Consider the following 19451-nt stretch of genomic DNA (forward strand, 5'->3'; position numbering starts at 1 on the left):
ATGTAATATATTTTTAATAAATGATTGTGTTGACAATATGACTCTAAAATTCATATAATATGATCTTAAACTAAATAATTATGTTTTTTGGTATAAAACCGAATAAACCGAAAACCGATGGTATATAAACCGAACCGAACCGATGTAAATATGGATTTAGAATGGTAGTTATATTTTACTAACCGAAATACCGAAAACCAAAAAAAATCGAACCTAAACCGAACCGATATCCGGATGAACACCCCTAGTTTTATCTACTATGTATTAAGAAATAATTAACACATTCAATAATATTAAAGAATAAAAAACTCTGTCAATTGTTCATAGTATAAGTCCAAAGTTAAACTAAGTCCAGCCAAAGAAATAAAACCCAGAAACACGTGTCGGCCTGTCAGAGAGTGACTTTCCACGTAGATAGTTTAGGAGAGAGGCAAACATATTTATATATATATATCAAATGTTATTTTCTAAAAGAAAAATCATTTTTGTTGAAATTAGATTATCATAAATTAATTGAAATATAATTTCGTATTGTAGTGGAACCAATATGAAAATCTAAAAAAAAACTTGTAGATAAGTGTGTGACTTGTATATTTTGGTCACTGCATAAACAACTTTCCTTCTCATTAGCCATTTCTAAGAATTTTAAAATCAGGGTTTGAATTTCATTTTTCATAAAGTTTCGTGGATATTACTAAATTTCCAAATAATATAAGCCTCTGTACCAAAACGTTCTGGTTACCTTCTCCACTTTGATCCGTTTAGGGTTTAAGACGTTAAACCCAGAAACCTTACATCGGAGCCCAAAATGGCGAATTCAATGGCTACGCTTTCTAGAAGACTCTACCGATCTCTCCTATACCACCCCAGATTCTCTCAATCTCTCAGATCTCTCTGCACCAACAACAACGTCGACGAGTTATCATCCTCCATCTCAGACACTGAATCACCCCATGAACCAAACGCTTCAGATCCGAACCATCGATTCTCCGGAGAAGATCGCGTGATGGAGGAGGGTCCTCTCGAGAACGGCCTCGACGCTGGCATTTTCAAGGTACCAAGCTTCGTGGAAATGGTGGTGTATCTTGAATTTGAATGTTGTTGATCTATTTCAGGCGATTTTGGTGGGGCAAGTGGGGCAGCTACCTCTGCAGAAGAAGCTGAAGAGTGGCAGAACGGTTACTCTCTTCTCTGTGGGAACCGGTGGGATTAGGAATAACCGGAGACCGTTGATTAACGAAGACCCCAGAGAGTATGCGAACCGTTCTGCTGTGCAGTGGCACCGTGTCTCTGTTTACCCTGAACGTTTGGCTGATCTTGTGTTAAAGAACGTTGAACCAGGGTTAGTTCTCTTTTCTGTGATTCGTATTAGAACTGAATCCTGTTCTGAATTGGTGAAAAATGATGAAACTTTAAGCGAGTTTTGGTTGCTAGAAACCAAAATGTTAAGCTTGTTTTTTCATGTTTGTGTTCTTATACAACAGCACCATTGTCTACTTGGAGGGTAATCTGGAGACGAAGATTTTCACTGATCCAGTCACTGGTTTGGTTCGACGAATTAGAGAAGTCGCTATTCGTAGAAACGGTATGAATTGGATCAACTCCAAGTGATTTGATTTTGTTCATTGTACATATCTTCACTGGAAACAAAGCAAATCTTGATCTCGGTTTCTTCTTACTGCAGGCCGAGTTGTGTTCTTAGGAAAAGCTGGTGATATGCAGCAGCCAAGTTCTTCTGAGCTTAGAGGCGTTGGCTATTACTGATTTGTTAACAAACAAGTTCTCATCAAGATATACAGTTCGGTATTGTAGCTTTTCTCTTCAATTGTCAGTAGCCCTTTTACATTGTTTTGCTTAGTTGGTGGCAAATAAACCGAACCAATACATTTGAGATTAACCGAATCAAAACCAATATCTCGATTTAAGACAACATGAAACAAATACCAACCTCCACGTGTTTGCAACCCATGCATGAACGCTACCTCAAAGCTGAATTTGTTATAAGTTTGTTTTTACCCTTTCCTGTTTTCTTTCTGTCACCCACACGAAAACAACAATCACTCTCTACAATGGCCGAAACGCTTTCTACCGGCGAGTCTCGATATTGGCCCATCTACGGTAGCAACACCGCCGAAAGAAACAGCCCTTACCCCTCGCTTCTCCGCCTTCTCCGATCTCATTCACCAACCTCCTCACATCTCTTTGGTTTCCTCGCTCTCCTCATATCCGGATGCCTCCTCACCTTCCTCCTAGGTGTATCCCTGACCGCCACCGCGTTAGGCTTCATTGCGTTTCTTCCCTTGATCATCATCTCGGGTCCGATCTGGCTTCCGGGTTTTGTCCTTGTTGGCAGGTGCTTAACAGTCGTGAGATTTCTTGTTGGAACGGTGGCTATTGTATCGTGGACGTACCGTTATTTTCGGGAAATGCACCCGGCTGGATCGGATCAAATGGACTATGCACGTGGTCGGATCTATGACACAGCCTCACATGTCAAAGATTACGCTAGAAAGTACGGTGGATACTTCCACGGTAGGGCTAAAGATGCAGCCCCTGATGCTTAACCTAAACCAGTATGTATTGTCTGGTTGAGGGTAAGATCAGAGTCCGTTCTGAGATTTCTAAGACCCTATTCAAAACAAAATTATTTACAAATTATCTTTAAGTTTTTCAAAAATTGTACGAACTTTTATTTTTAAAACTAATTTTATGATATAATTTTTTTATACTTATATTATAATAAAATGAGATTCACCTAATTTTTTATTTTTCTGTAAACAATTTTATTTATTTTATCAACTGTTTTTATTCTATACACTATATTCTTACCTTATCATATCAATATATAAATAATGTTTTTCAAAATGGAAGTCCATAGAGTGATGAGACTTATTAAAATGTTTCATTTCCCTGTGTACAATCCCGACTTTGGGTAAGAAAACTGGCCGGTTCGGTTTATGTAGGATGAAAAAGATTCATGCACGGTACTAATATTACATTTTGTTATTTTATTTTCGTTTAAGAAAATAATATATCTGGTTATGTACAAGCTCTATGAGATTTTGGGTGTGCGTGGTCGTCACTTGAAATGAAATCCACATTTTTGCGAATATTTTACCCTTTTTAGTTATGTAATATTTCAGTTATGTAATATTTTCTGAAGAATGACGAGAGTATACAATATAAACCACATGATAACTATCATTGGTATAGTTTAGTAGATCGCGTTTTCTAAGCAGTGTATGACAGATTAATAGGAGTATCTCTCTCATCTTCCATCGATCCTTGCTGTGTCCTTTTCTAATAAAGAAAGTTATTTGTATGATTATAAAATGTAGTCGTGTTTCAAAAAAATAAGTGTTTCAAAAACATTATAAAATTCAGTCTCGTCAAAGTTTTAGAAAAAAAACTTCTATTTAACTAGAACATTATATTCCTAAGAATGATTTACAACCCTAACTATACGTCTCCTGAACATGACAATTGTCCATCTTTGAATTGTTTTGTATTTATAATTGAGGTTGAATTGAAAGTTGAAACTCTGACCAACAAAAAATTATAGCTAGATTGTGGTTAAAAAAAATTATAGCTAGATTGATTCTAAAGAAAAAGAAAAAGAAAAGAAAAGAAATACAGTGGGAAGCAAATATGCTATGATTGAATTAAATTGTATAACATCCCCAGATTAAACAATACTAGATCTTTTGTCCGCGCTACGCGCGGATTGTGTCTTATTAATTATTCTACATATATGTAAATTGTTTAGCAAAGTTTGTAAGAAAGATGTTGAATATTAGATTTTGTAGAAAATTATAATACTTAACAAATCATTGAAGATGTTGGTGTTGCATACAATACTTAATTCTTTTACCAAAAATAATTTAAGAGGAATTGTGTTGTCAACCTCATAAATTTTGATATCTACAACAAAATAATAAAATCATTATATTTTTTAAAATAATTATTTCTCAATTAGTTGGTGAAACATTGGATAATCGTTTTTTATAAATTCAATTCCTTTGTCTTTAGGTTACAATCTTCGTAAAATACGGTAAATTTGGAAAACTCTAACACTTATATAAGATATATTATATAATAGTTCATATTTTATTATATAAAATATGGGTTTTTAAAGTTGCTAATTAACATGATTGTGGCACATGACAATTATATATTTAAGATTGTGATATGTGTAAAACAATATCCAATAGTTAAAAATATGTACTAAGATAATAACAAAAACAATTTTTTGAGAAGGTATTATAAATATTATTTAACTGTAATTTTAAATTTTCAAAACACTAAAAAATATAATTGCAAAATATTAAATGATAATAATTTCCTTTTAATATTGTGACATGTGTTAAGATACCTCATGACTAAAATATATATACTAAGATGTTTAAAATTAATTATTTCAATTAATTTTGAAATAAGTAATTTTAAAAATTATTTAATAGTAAAAATAAATTTTAAAATTATATAATAGTATTATTTAAAGAAAGTTTCCTTTTTTAAATATCCTAAAAATATTTGTAAGATAATTTATTTAATACCAATTTTCATTTCTAAAAATCCAAAAGAAAAGATAATTTTAAAAAATTATATAAAGCTTGGTTCTTCAAAATTACTAATTAATATGATTGTGACACATGTAAATTATATATTTAAGATTGTGATATGTGTTAAAATTAATATATATATATATATATATATATATATATATATATATATATTAAGATAATAAAAAATAATTTTATAATCACACCATTGATGCTCAAGTAAACAAATTTGATGTTTTTCTTGCAAAATATTTGATATTTAGCTGACTATCAATAATACATATTGATTGGTGTCGTGTAACACTAAAAGTTTGAATTGTTGTTTTTAATTTGTCTTATGCAATATAAAAATTAGAGAGAGTTTACAATTCTATATGTTTCAATTAACTAATAATAATTTCAAAAATATTTTAAAGTTAACTAAATATAAAAATAATATACTATTTTAAAACACCATAAATATTGAAATAGAAATACTAATCAAAATTGATGTAAAGAAATGGATTGTTATTACTAAATTAACTCTATGCCAATATATACTGAAAAATCCAAGAGCTAATGTGGAAAAAAAAATTAATTTTTATGTTTTGATGAAATTAAAACATCAAATTAACTTTGTGCACTGCATGGACCTGTATCTAGTTTTTAAATACACGTGGAAGAAAGTAATATAATGGTTTAGTTGGTTGGAATACTGTAATATGTTATTTTTGTTGGATATAAATAAATGGGGTGAAATTGGTCTTCGTAATGACCGTTTAGTTTTGATTTATGTTTTTTTTTCATTCTGATTATTTCTATACTATATAAACAAATTATTTTATTATACTCCTTCCGTTCCTTAATGATAGATTTTTTAGAAAAAAAATTGTTTCGGAAAAATGTATTTTTGTGTTTTCTATGAAAAAATTGTAAACTTCAAGAAAATTAATTGAGTTTATTGAATTACTATTGGTTAAAAGTTATTAAAATTTGAAAAACACAGAAAATGATACATTTATTATGGTAGTTTAATGTGTTTTATAATATATGTGAAAATACTAAAAAGTCTATCTTTGTGGAACTGAGGAATTATTAATTATATATTTCCTCCAGTTTTGAGAGATTGATGTGTTGTGATTTGCATATATATATGTTAATAAAAAGTAAACACATACTTATTAGTTTTTGTTAATTTTGATTTCCTTCTCAATAAAGTTCTACCAATCATATTTTTAGATTTTAATTTATCTTTTAGTTTTTAAGTGAAATGCATTAATTAAAAGTAAAATATCAATCTTTTATATGCAAGTAAAAAAAGTTGCAACATCAATTATTTGTATAGAAAGGGAGTATAATAGAAGGTGGATCTCATATACTACTATTTCCTTTTGTAAGAGTTATGGTTCATGAGAAAGCTTTTTATGTATTTGATAAAAGATAAGACTTCTCCTCTTTTCAATAAGAACGAAAAAGGAGAGAATAGTATTAGTAAAATGAGTTAGAAACTTAGAATATCTATGTAGTAACAAACTATAAACTTTATACTCCCTCCGTTTTTTAATATAAGTCGTTTTACAGCTATGCACGTAGATTAAGAAAACCATTAATTTCTTATATTTTCTAAACAAAAACATCATTAATTATTTACCTAACCACAATTCAACCAATAGAAAAATAGAAGATATATTACTATTGGTCATACAACATTAATTATTAATAAATTTTACATAGAAAACCGAAAACGACATATAATTTGGAACAAAAAAGTTTCTCTAAAACGACTTATAATAAAAAACGGAGGGAGTATTACTTTACTTTTGTTACTAATAATACTATAAAGAATATTTTTAGCTAAGACAATTGCAATATCACAGAAAATTTATTGAGTCTTGTGTACAAAACAAAAAATATCCTGATTGCTTAAAACATCTGGCCACTTAATATTCTTTTAGAACACTTGGCCACTTTGACATACAACACTCTACGCTTTTTCTATATGTTAAATCATGCCGAGGATATTTACTTAAGACAGTAAATTATACTTCTTTAGTGTTGTATGCAATTAGAGAAATTGATTCCGCAAAACAATTAAAGGTGCAACTATCGACATTGCATAACTCCATCGGAAAATATAGTAACCTGTTTCCATTTGCAGATAGTATATTTTTGTAGTTCGCTTATGCCAATGTCTTTCCTTCGTATGTCATCACTACCTAGTACCTACTTCTATCATGAGCAAATAAGTATAGTAAATAAAATATAGTAAATATTTTTGAGCTGATAAAGGTGCTTGACCAAAAAAGTTGATAAAAGTGAAAAGATGATTCCCTTGTCCGTTTATGGAATTAATGGTCACAACGTTACACTGCAAAGCGAGTTTTGTTCATTTCTTTTATCGGGTCAAACAAATGTGCAGTGAAGTAACTCTCACGAATATTTTGCACTGATAGTGAATGAGTTCCTGAGTTGTAGCTCTGTAGTTGAAGACGGTGTTGTACAGAGGGAGAGGTAGTAGGAGGAATACCAGTTACCAATAGGTAATTACCCAACTACGATTTCAGTTTTGCTGGTTTCAAAAATATGTTTAAGGGGAGCACAAAAATTACACTGAGTTTACGGACATGTGAATGCAGGATACTGTCCTAAAACGAACAGTCGACGACATATGTTTCAGGAAAATAAGGCCATATCAAAATAACTGAACTGTTTCCTACGATGAAAACCCCAGTTTTAAGAAAAAATATAAGAGCGAATGGAAATCTTAGTGAAAGACAAAAACATAAGCGAGGTATATAATGACAGTTCAATGGTGATGAAGCATCCATGGAGTTGAGAGATATCCACTGTCGGGTGTTTAGTTACTGCGTTTTGCACGCTTCTTCTCTCCACTCCCACTATTAGGGGCACTTGCCGCACAAGAAGGACCACTGGAGCAGTTTGTACCTAAGGCAGACTCACATGCTACACTTGCCCCAGGAAACTGGTCACCATCATCACCTGCATTATTGGTATCTCAACGGCTTGTGGTAGAGGGCGCAGGAGAGCAATTGAGATAATCTTTGTGACAGTAATGGTCTGCCTCATTGCTGTGAATTTGTAGTCTGAACCTTCACTCTGAAATTGTGGGTTTGCCCTATTATATCCAGCATACATTGTGGTGTTGGTATTTCATTATGAGCACCTATGTCTCCATTTGCATGGCATTAACATCTTTAAACTGACACTAAACAACATGAGGAAAGAACATTAAGAATAGTAAAGTTACCTTCGAAATATTTGTAATTAACGCTGACCACCGTGAGCTCAGGACCAACATCACCAAGTAGTACAAAAGTGGCCTTCTCGTCTTTGTCGTAAGCCAAAATTTCAGAACGATACCTGTATTGAAGAGCAGGCGACTTAGAATGAAAGGTTAAACGATGAAGAAATGTGAGGATCAGAAAAGCTAACCTCGCAACTTCAGTTGCATTCACGTTCCCACATTTTGGACACCTCAATGAGGCCAGCCCTCTGTTCACTTTAGTTTGGCAATCACTTACATAGTTACATGCAATTTTATAACATTTTGTGTCCTGCCCAACATTATCAATTATGGTAATGCAATTAAAAAGGCTGCCTACAATTAGGAAAGAGTAAGCATTATACGTACTTAGTATGTATGGGTTTTTGTACAGAAACTAATTCCTATTACCTGAGCTGGTTTCTGTTTCAAGAAGGCAAGAGCTCACGACTGGTTAGCATCTTTACCTGTCACCTCAGATGCATTGACCATAGCAGAAACGTCTTGGTTGTGAGCCAACCTAAACCATTTTTTTTTAGTTCACAACTATCAATTGAAATGAGTAATGAATACATACCAAGATAGATACTCAATGGTTGGAGGCACGTTGTTGTCAATAAAACCTCTAAATAAGGACATAAACAGAGGGCAACATTGCATGCGTATATTGAAATTTGGTTAACACATGGGTATTACCAACGATAGTTAAGTACTGGCATGCATAAGTGAAATCTAACTAATAATAGAGAAATCGTGGGGGACGACAATGAGGTACAGAGTGAGTACAATGGTATTGCGTACCTCCTATACGTTTTGTGTTGACTGTTGTGACTAACAGATCGGTTGGAGTTTGTAGGCTATCAGTGGATTTGCGATAAAACTCATTCAGCACAAGGCCACTGCAAAAGTTCATCGAAAGTTTGTTAAAACTTAGAAGGGAATAAATACGAAAGTCAATTGTTAATTGAGTTTGCAAGTAGAATAGTTTCAATCAGCGAAATTGAATCTTAGGGAGTACAATAGTCGTCATGTAAATGCGAGTTCATACTTGTTCATCAATAAGAAGAAGCTCCAGCCAAGCCTGCAACAACGTCACTGAAGAAAAGAGTCATGGTGGCATCACCGGTTGATTTCGTCCTCTGGTTGCCATTAGTAGATCTGATCGATTGATTTCCATGACTGGTGAAGAGGGATAGGAAGAATAGATGAGGGATATATATATATATAGTTTGGAGGTGGTGAGATAGAAATTGATTCATGGCGTTAGGATTTCTGTGGTTAATAATTGAGTTTTATGAGGTTTAATGTGTTGAATATATACGTTGAAGAGGTGAAGGGGAAGCTCTACAGATGGAAGTAGTGATAGGATGAGAGGACGACCATGGAGGATTGTCGTTTTACATGTTTTAGGTTCCAAACAGAGAATGGGCCAATGTTAGGCTTAGAAAAAGGACATGTTACCAATTAATTTCAAAGGCCACAAAGAGCCTGGTTCGAACAACGATTTTTAAAGTGGCATTGTTGCTGACATGGCACTATTATTGGTTACGAATTTTTTGCCTACGTGGCATAGCTAGAATTTGAGGGTATTTCCCTTTTAATATAGTATAGATGAGTAAAAAACTGGAGAGGCAAAAAGCTTATTGATGAATTAGTCTAAAATTATGTTCACCGATATTAGCTTGACAGGTTGAAAAGATTCCAAGACTTCTATAAAAAATATTTTTTATAAAAAATATCTTAATTCTAAATTTTACGCATGCACTTCATAATATTGGTGGCTAAGAAAAAAAAAAGCCGTTCGGACTTCACATAGATTGTGGGTTGTTGATTCATGAATGTTGTAGCAATGAGTCATTAATTGAAGATTCATACGCCAAAGAGAACCATACGCTCGAGCGTGACATTAGGGATATAAAGAATACTAGCATCATCTAAGATAGTTGAAATCAGTTTAACCTCTACATTTTTCTTGAGTTGACTTCTTTGTGTTATGATTTGAGGTCAAGGTCAGCAGACGAAAAGCCTCCGCCAATCAAGTCAACACCCAAATTTGGCCGGACGTTACCCGTTGATTTGATCTAAGTAGATACTTGTCGATTGTATTTTGTAATCATTAATACGGCTGGTAATGCCATCGTTGAAGCCTTTTTTTAGCATAATGGATTCAAACTTTAAATATATAAACCATCAACCATATTTTTTGCATGCCTTTAGATGTTAATGAACGGTTAATAAATAAAACTTGCCCCTTAATTATTATATTGGATTTTTCACTAAACTTTTTAATTTTCCAAACGTAATTAGATTACACAACAATATGCATAACACGTGATATCATCTACCAATAACAAGCCAAGAACGAAACTTCTAGAGAATTTAATTACCACTCACCTCATAAGCACACCAGACAGAAAATCAATCATATTCTCAAACTAAATTTACATTTCCTTTCCCGTCGGGTTCAACACCGACCCGACATACGAACGGGGCGGACGATCCGGCACCAAACTGGCACGTGGCGACCTCGGAGGCAGTTCCTTTAGCTGATGTCCACTGCAATCGTAGTAGATCACGCCGGAATGATCCAACGGCTCACATTTTCCTCCCATCAAAATCTCTCTCTGCCAAATACCAAACTCCTCCTCTTCCTCCTCCAACACCATCTCCACCGCCGTCTTTTCCTTCGCCGGTGTACCTCCAACGTCGTAAGCTTTATTCTTCCGGCCAACCATAGTCTTAGCCTTGTTGCTCAAAGTCGTCAAAAGCTCCTTCGGACGTCCTCTCATCGGCGAAAAAGCCCTCGCCGGACTCCATCCAAACCTTCCTCCTCCTCCGTGGTTTCCACCGGAGTTGGGGCTCTCGAGATGGTCTTCGAGATGAGTTGCCTTACGAGTTGGCTTGAGTTTAAGCTTCTTGGAGACTCGGCTTGCGTGTCTAGCACAAAGTACCATAAGAGAGACGATGAAACTCACGTTTAGACGCTTGTGCGTCGAGGAAACATGTTCCGTTCTCGAAATCTCCATGTTCTTCCTCGTTTTCTCCGGCAGGTGATGAGAAAAAGGGTTTAAATTCAACGATTGGATACTTTTAATGTGATTCTCTTTGGTCTGAAATGGGTGAGTTACGTGTATTTATATAAACCCACGCGTAAGTGTAGGGTCCATTAATGTGAAAATGTGTTAGGTTACCGACTGATCCGGTAGCCTTTGCGTTGACATATTTTATTGTATTGACATTTTCTTGATTTCTTGTAATGATCTCGTATTGTATAATGATATCAATGAATGAATGATAATGACTTCTTAATATATGAGATCGATGATTGCATTAGATATGCTTTGTGTATGAAACCTAACGAGCATGCGAGAGACATGCATCAACGATCTCTAGGTAAAACACTAACGTGTTTGGATTCATTCCTTTTTTTTTTTTTTTTGCTAAATTGTAAATATCATAAATGAAGAAAAGTTCTTACAAGAGCAATAACTAGATTTTGATCCATCTTGGCAAAAAAGAATAAAAAACAAGATGGAACTTACTACAACCTACAGAGATTTGCTATCTCAGCCACATAACCATGAGAGGATCAAATCTCTTTCTATGTCTCCTTGCTGAGATGATGTTCCTTAGCTCTCTGTCGATGCCTCGGAACACAGTCGCAGCCGGTACTGATGTTTGATTGTGAATCAGGTTGTTCCTCTGTTTCCACACGTGGTAGACCATAGTTTGTGACGCTAGCTTCCTTAGCAGTTTTAGCTTTGAAGATGTGGCAACTCTGATCCAAGAAAGCAATTCGGACCAGTTTGCAAAAGGCGAAGCAGGTGGATGGCAGCGGATGAAGATCTCCCTCCATATGGTGACGCTGTACTCACAGGAGAGTAGGAGATGGTCTCTGGTTTCGTCGAAGTTGGAGCAGAAGGGGCAGGATGAAGTGATAGGTAGCCCCCATGCTGCGAGCCTGGAACGTGTTGGTAAACGATCGTAGTTTGCGACCCACATGTTGAAACTATGCTTGGGAATTGCTCCTTTGAACCATACGACGTCCACCCAGCTTTGTGAAGCTTGTCTCGGCCTCAGTACCTCCCACGTTGTTGAGGACCTGAAATCATGAAAAGTAGAGTCACCAGCAACCCAAACAAACTCATCCTCAACATCAACAGGTAGTGGCAAATTAATAGTAGTGAGGTAAGCATGTAGGTCAACTTCCCTTTGCGAGCGGGGGTGAGGTAGATTCCATCTTGATCTCGTGACTGTGTCAGCTACCATCGCGGTTGTTCTAACTCGGAGGGATCTTGGACCTGCGTCGCCAATGAAGCTTCTTAGCTGGCCCAACGGAGTCCAGACGTCGTGCCAAAAGCTAGTGTTCTTCCCGTTCCCTAGCTGACTTTTACAGAATCGAAGCGCTAGAGGCCGAAGGTCCAACAGTTTCCGCCAAGCCCAAGAGTCTGTTGGAGCCGCATTTATTGTCCAAAAAGATTGCCCTGTCAGGTGCGTACTCTGGTGCCAGTCTACCCATAGAGAGGGTGTGTTTGACAGTAGCAGCCAAATAAACTTTAAACATAGGACCTGATTCCAAATCAAATAACTCCTCAGGCCTAAACCCCCTTCCTCCTTAGGCAGGCAGACAGTTTTCCAGTCAACCTTTGCAATGCTTCTTTTCTCCAAACTACCGGACCATAGGAAACGGGAGCAGAGAGACTCAATTTGGCGTATACAACCTTTTGGCAAAATGTAGGCCGATGTCCAGAAAGTAACCGTTCCAAAGATGACGGTCTTGAGCAACTGTAATCTACCGGCGAAAGATAGAAGTTTAGCCGACCAAGACTGAAAGGACATGTTAAGCTTGACCATAAGAGGGGCATACTCAGATATTTTTAGCTTGCGGCTCATCAACGGGAAGCCAAGATATCTAATAGGGAGAGTACCATAAGGGAAACCATAGCTAGTTATAGCAGCGGTTTCACTTTGGTCCACCCCCGAGATAAACAGCTCCGTTTTGTTGTTATTCATGCGAAGACCTGACCAAGAAGCAAAGTCATCCAAAGATTCATTCCTTGAAAAAATAATATTTGTCTTACAATTCGTGAGCTCTATAACAAGAAAGTATTTAAACTTGATTTGTTTTATATGTTCGTAATATATAATTACATATTGTATTATTTTGTTTAAGTATTTGTTCGTTTGACCAAAAAAGAAAGTGTTTGTTCGTCTGATCATGTATATCAACACGAGCACTACTGGTGGGGCAAATGTCAGCCACGCAATTAAAGGGAGGTGAAAACCCCACTCAAAGGTGTTGGCCGGTGTGCAATAACTTATCCCTTCCATGTTTATCACAAAATCACAACAAATATGCGTCAGCATCTTCAATTAGAACTCTTTTAATTAATAAACCTAAATTTAAACCGCAAGTGAGCCTGATTAGGAGTATATATATCACCGCAATAGCTAGTTTTTTAAAAAAAAAAAAAATTTTACGGGAGTACATATAAATTTAGATGAGGTCTATTTCATTTTCTAGAGCTTACATCAAATAAACCGCCAAATACGTAGCAGAATTTATGAATTTTGTTATACTCGGATCTCTCCTGACTGGTAGTTTTTTTAAACAAGATTGATGTAAAATAAATATATGTTAGATACGGTCCTTATGTTAAATGTGTAAAGTTCTAATGTAATGTGTGTTGGATCTATATCCTAGTCCGTCACAATTGTAAAGTGCAGTTCATTATTACGATTCACCACGTAGCTTATCCTCTACTTGTTGCGAAACACGTGTTTAAGTCTTAACACTCACGAACCAGATGAAATCGACCAGGTTGGGTTAGAGATAGTGGACCCAAGTTGCCAATTGGCTTCTAATCAACTTGATCTTTAATGTGTCAACCAAACAATAACACAACACGAACGGTGACTGGTAAAAGGAGGGGCCCATCGAGTTTTTCGATTTTTATTTTGTTTGTGAAACTCTGACTCAGTCTCTCTCGTCGTTCATTTTATATACTTATTGTTACGATAGCTATGTATGAAGAAGTTGATATGATTTTGGGTATTGATTAGCCTATTGTGTTCGCTTAATTAATTACATAAGGGACTGCAAAAAATTACTACGAGCAATTGTTTCTTGTTGTTTTCTCATCTATAAAGCAATCGAAGTTTACCAATTTTTTTAATTGGGCTATTAAGAACTGAATCAAGCTTGATGATGAAGAAGATGGAGCTGAGTTTAGATGAAGCTTAACGATAAAAGTTTGTTATTCACATTAAACTTACTTTACAATAATAACATAATCTCACTTATATAGCAAATGAGATCATACAAGTAAACCGGTAACTAGAGTAAACCAACATTAAACCGGAATAGTAAACCATCTATCCTAAGATGCCCCCCTCAAGTCTTTAGCTTCTTTGTCTGGTTGAAGGTAAAGACTTGAAAGTGAAAATCTTCGAAGGAGAGAGTGAAATGGTCCGGGATGAAGCGCCTTCGTTAGTATATCTGCAAGTTGGTTGACCGTAGAAACATGTATCGTCTACAAACGACCCGCCTTAAGCTGATCACGCACCGTATGACAATCAATGTCTATATGCTTTGTTCTCTCGTGGAAGACCGGGTTCATGGCAATGTGGATAGCTGATTTGTTATCACAAAATAGCTTTGCCACTGAGGTAACATCGACATGAAGATCCTTGAGGAGTTGTTGCAGCCAAATGAGTTCACAAGTAGCAAGAGCAAGACTCCTATACTCTGCTTCCGTACTGCTGCGACTAACCACAGACTGCTTCTTTGACTTCCATGAGATTAAAGAAGTACCCAAGAACACACAAAAACAAGTAACAGACCGTCTTGTATCTCTGCAAGTAGCCCAATCAGCATCCGCAAAGGCATTAAGACAAAGCTCTGTATCAGCAGGATAGAACAAACCAAGAGCAGGATCATTCTTCAAATATCGTAAAACCTTATGAGCTGCCTGCAAGTGTACATCAGTAGGAGCTGATAGAAATTGACTCAACTGATGAACTGCAAAGGTAATATCAGCTCGAGTAATGGTAAGATACAGAAGACGTCCAATGAGCTCTCTATAGACTGTTGGATTAGGAAGTTGAGTACCAGAATCTTTAGACAAATGAAGACTAGGATCCATCGGTATAGTACTCAGTTTACAACCCAACAAGCCAGAATCTTCAAGCAAATTCAACGTGTATTTGCGTTGACAAACGTTAATGCCTTTTGATGATCGCGCTATCTCAAGGCCAAGAAAGAAATGAGCATTACCCAAGTCTTTTATCTTGAACTCAGAATGAAGTAGAGTCTGAAGCTGACACAAGGCATCGGAATTGTTGCTTGCGATCAAGAGATCATCCACGTAGACAAGAACAGCAACAAAAGAGGTCGAAGTGGCTTTGACAAACAGAGTATTGTCAGCTGGAGATTGAATGAAATTATCACCAAGAAGCACCGAAGAGAATCTCTTATACCACTGCCTCGACGCTTGCTTCAAACCATAAAGAGACTTGAGAAAATGACAAACAGGATTAGGCGGCAATGTAGTTCCTGGTGGAGGAGTATAGCCTTGAGGAAGGCTCATATAAATCTCCTCATCAAGGTCACCATGCAGGAAAGCATTGGAAACATCCATTTGATTCAAAGACCAACCCTTCACAGCAGCCAAACTCAACAATAACTTGACACTCGTCATCTTCGCAACCGGAGAAAACGTGTCCATGTAGTCAAGACCCTCCTGCTGCGTAAAACCTTGAGCTACCAAACGAGATTTCGGTCTTTCCTCAGTTCCATCTGCATTATACTTGATAGTGTGTACCCATTTACATCCAACAACATTCTTTCCGTGAGGAAGAGAAACAACATCCCAAGTTCTGTTTTGATCAAGAGCATCAAACTCCAATTTCACAGAACCACGCCACTTCTCAGATGCCATGGCTTGCTTGAAAGTCTTAGGTTCAGTTTCCAAGGTATAGGCAATAACAGAGTCATGGTAAGAGGGACTAAGATGATCATAAGAAAGAACAGAGGAAATGGGATATGGTGTTTTCTGGTCAGGCTTGATGGGATCCAAGGAAAAAGAGTGATAAGGAAGTAAGGCACAATGATACTCAGATAAGTAGCTAGGGGCCTTAGTCATACGCTTAGATCTAGCAATAGGTACAAAACCAGCACCAGTATCCAATGAGACCGTAGTATGAGATGAAGATGCATGATTATGTTCATTGTAACAAGAACAACAGAATTCTGTTGAGGAGTATAAGCACAAGAATAGAAGTGTAGAATGCCATTTTCTTTAAGAAGATCATGAAAAACTAGCTCAGGTGCATTATCAGATCGAATAGCTTTGACTTTAGTGTTAAATTGTGTAGAAACAAGTTTAAGAAAAGCTGGAAAACATTCTGAAACATCACTTTTATTTCTCAGCATATAGATCCAAGTCATTCGTGTACAATCATCCACCAAGGTAAAAAAATAACAAAATCCTTCTACAGACTCTGTACTAAAAGGTCCCCAAACATCTATGTGAACTAAATCAAAAGGATGCGGAGACAAGCTGTTATGAGAAACAAAAGCTAACCTCTTTTGCTTAGCTAATGGACAAACAGTACAATGAGACTCTTTTGAAGGCGAGACAGACTTGAAAGTAGGTAAAGCTGGAACAATGTTTTGAAAAACTGCAGAAGACGGATGTCCTAAGCGAAGATGCCACAAATGCGCGTCATGTAAGAGAGAGCCACAGAAAAACGTTGCAGGTGTTGATGTTGAGAGGGATGGCAACTCAAGAATGTATAGATTGTGATAAAGATTACCCCTCCCAATCATCAATCCCTGTGTAAGTTCCTGTATGAAGCAGCTATTAGCAAAGAAATGTGCTGAACAAAATAACGTGCTTAATAGCTGACTTACACTAATCAAGTTGAATTTAAAATCTGGAACATGAAGAACATTATGCAAGATCAAAGAATCAGTGATATGAATCATGCCAGTATGAGTAATAGGTACTTTACTACCATTGGGCAATGTAACAGTCACATTATGAACTGGTGTTAATTCTGTAAACATCGCTAAATCTGAGCAAACATGACTAGAGGCCCCACTATCTATAATCCAAGCATCACGAGGCAAAAAAGAATGCATTGAAGAGAGACAATGATCTCGAAATGTAAGGTCCAAATGATTATATTTCAGGGTAGTAGAAGGAAAAGGAAAGTTACCAGACGAAGAGGTAGTAGCCATGACACCATGTTCGGTAATAGTAGCTCTGGAAGAAGAAACTTGAGGCTCTGGAACTCGAACTTGAGAGTTGAATTGGGAAATCAAGTGTTGGATCTGTTGGGGTGTAAACTCCTGAAGGACAGTACTATTCCCACCACTTGTGACATGAGGAAGACCACCAGTATAAGGAGACATATAAGCAGAGGAACCCGGAGCAGAATGAACATTAGCAATCGCATTCGCCTGTTGAGAAGCAGTAGGAAGCTGCAGTTGTTGTACAGGACGAGATTGTTGCGGTTGCTGATTCTTCTGAAAAGATTGATTCTTTGCACCATAACCAGAACCACCATTCTTATAACCCGGGGGAAAGCCAATGAGCTTAAAACACTTTTGAACAGTGTGGCCACTCTTCCCACAATGTGTACAAACAGGACGCTGATTCTGCCTCAAAGTATTATAAGCAGCAATATAGGCATTGTTCTCAATAGTCGCCAAAGAAGAATCAGGATATGAACTTGCCGCAGGAGTCAAAGTTTGAAACGCCACACTATCAATCTTGGTAGAAGGCTTGAGAGCTCGTTGACGTTCATCCTGAGTCACAATATTGAATGCTTCTTCAATCGTCGGTATAGGCTTCAACATCAAGATATGTCGACGAGTTTGCTCATAAGACTCATTTAAACCCATAAGGAACTTCGTGACTCGACTACGCTGCTGCAATTTCTCCCAAAGACTAGCTGCATCACACTCACAACGACCACACGTACACACTGGCAGCTCCACATAATTCTTATGCTCTTCCCACAATGTCAACAACTCAGTATAGTAAGCAGAGACATCCATAGCACCTTGCTCTATCTTACTCAGTTTCTGCTCAAGATCATAGACTCTCGGAGCATCATCTTGTTTAAAACGAGATACAAGATTATTCCAAATGCCCTCAGCAGTAGAGATAAACAAGAGACTTTGACCAATCTTTTTAGAAACTGAGTTCATCAACCAAGTCGCAACAATGTCATTGCATCTAGACCACACACCATAATCACGATGCGTAGGAGAAGGACGAAGAATTGTACCATCAATGAATCCAAGTTTGTTGCGAACGTTGAGCGCCATACGAACAGAACGCCTCCAAGAATGAAACTCCGATGCCGTCGTTAATCGATCCGAAACAAGGACAAGGCCAGGATGATCAGTGTTATGTAGATAGTAGGGATTCTCATATTGATCAGTCCTGAAACGAGACGGATTCTCAGCATCCGGAGGAAGATTCGATCCTGATTCATGAGTCGCCATCGCGCAAAGTAGAATCAAAATCAAGAGACAAGTCGAAACGATCAAAAGAAGAGAGAATCGTTCGAGAAAGGTCAATCAAAAGGAAAGCGAAAAGAGAATGAAGAGGAAACAGCTCAAAACTCCATGAAAAAGCTCCACGATTGCCGTGAACAAGACGAAAGCAAATCGGGAAATTAGCATCATCGGAGCACTCATCGGAAAGAGAAGATGAAGCGGAAGATCACTGTGAATGCTCTGATACCATATTAAGAACTGAATCAAGCTTGATGATGAAGAAGATGGAGCTGAGTTTAGATGAAGCTTAACGATAAAAGTTTGTTATTCACATTAAACTTACTTTACAATAATAACATAATCTCACTTATATAGCAAATGAGATCATACAAGTAAACCGGTAACTAGAGTAAACTAACATTAAACCGGAATAGTAAACCATCTATCCTAAGATGGGCGTATCCATTAATTAATAATCTCTTTTAGTCCAATAGTCCACCCTTGATTCTCGATAAAAAATAACGTATCATTCACATATAAAAACACCTAACACTTTACGTGGGTGGTTAGCCATTTTAATTAAGGTTAATTAATTAGAACATTAAGGGACGCTAAATGTAGTTGACCGGAACGACCTGTATTTCTTTATTAACCCACTAATCAAGTTTGATTTTCCGTTTATTTTATTATTTCTCAAAGTCATTACGAGTAGTACCCCTATCATATTACCAAAAGCTCTAAAACACGATATGCTTATGCATAAATAACAACATTTTCAACAACATTGGTGGAATATGAATGCTAAACTATTAAATTCAAATAGTTTGGTACATATAATTAACGAAGAAGAATCGCTGTTGAACGGGAGTTAGGAAGCACGATATCAGGAGTGTTAGGTAGCCTCCCCCTACAAAAGAAAAATGTTTACTTCAAACAAAACAATATAATTCCCCGGACAAAGGTAATAATACTATTATATTACTTTGCGCTTGATTATTCGGGCTATCTTCATTTTGTCATCAGTATTAAACTAATACAATTTTTCTATTAAATATGTAAAAAGGAACCAAATATGTGAATCTTCTTTTTTTTTCTTTTTTTTTTGTCACAAATA

General features: G+C 36.4%; 3 protein-coding genes across 3 annotated transcripts; 2 read left to right on the plus strand and 1 right to left on the minus strand.

Moving 5' to 3' along the window:
* The first annotated feature begins 707 nt into the window (after positions 1-707).
* On the plus strand, positions 708-1897 carry LOC106379951 (single-stranded DNA-binding protein, mitochondrial). Its single transcript, XM_013819799.3, has 4 exons — positions 708-1054; positions 1116-1342; positions 1485-1585; positions 1685-1897. Exons 1-4 carry the CDS (start codon positions 809-811, stop codon positions 1762-1764), a joined length of 654 nt encoding a protein of 217 aa, XP_013675253.1. The 5' UTR covers positions 708-808; the 3' UTR covers positions 1765-1897.
* Positions 1898-1931: 34 nt separating this feature from the next.
* Positions 1932-4365, plus strand: LOC106366723 (oleosin). The gene has a single exon (XM_048738297.1). The coding sequence runs from the start codon at positions 1932-1934 to the stop codon at positions 2562-2564; it is 633 nt and encodes a 210-aa protein (XP_048594254.1). The 3' UTR covers positions 2565-4365.
* A 5694-nt stretch (positions 4366-10059) lies between these two features.
* Positions 10060-10937, minus strand: LOC106346984. Its single transcript, XM_013786469.3, has one exon. It carries the CDS (start codon positions 10848-10850, stop codon positions 10266-10268), a length of 585 nt encoding a protein of 194 aa, XP_013641923.2. The 5' UTR covers positions 10851-10937; the 3' UTR covers positions 10060-10265.
* Positions 10938-19451: the final 8514 nt, after the last annotated feature.

The sequence above is a fragment of the Brassica napus genome, chromosome A1, assembly GCF_020379485.1.
Source record: "Brassica napus cultivar Da-Ae chromosome A1, Da-Ae, whole genome shotgun sequence".
Classification (NCBI taxonomy): domain Eukaryota; kingdom Viridiplantae; phylum Streptophyta; class Magnoliopsida; order Brassicales; family Brassicaceae; genus Brassica; species Brassica napus.

Coding starts and splice junctions, on each gene's coding strand:
- LOC106379951 (XM_013819799.3), top strand. CDS start 809: ATGGCGAATTCAATGGCTACGCTTTCTAGAAGACTCTACCGATCTCTC. Junction 1,055..1,115: donor TCGACGCTGGCATTTTCAAG/GTACCAAGCTTC, acceptor GATCTATTTCAG/GCGATTTTGGTGGGGCAAGT. Junction 1,586..1,684: donor AGTCGCTATTCGTAGAAACG/GTATGAATTGGA, acceptor TTCTTACTGCAG/GCCGAGTTGTGTTCTTAGGA.
- LOC106366723 (XM_048738297.1), top strand. CDS start 1,932: ATGAAACAAATACCAACCTCCACGTGTTTGCAACCCATGCATGAACGC.
- LOC106346984 (XM_013786469.3), bottom strand. CDS start 10,850: ATGGAGATTTCGAGAACGGAACATGTTTCCTCGACGCACAAGCGTCTA.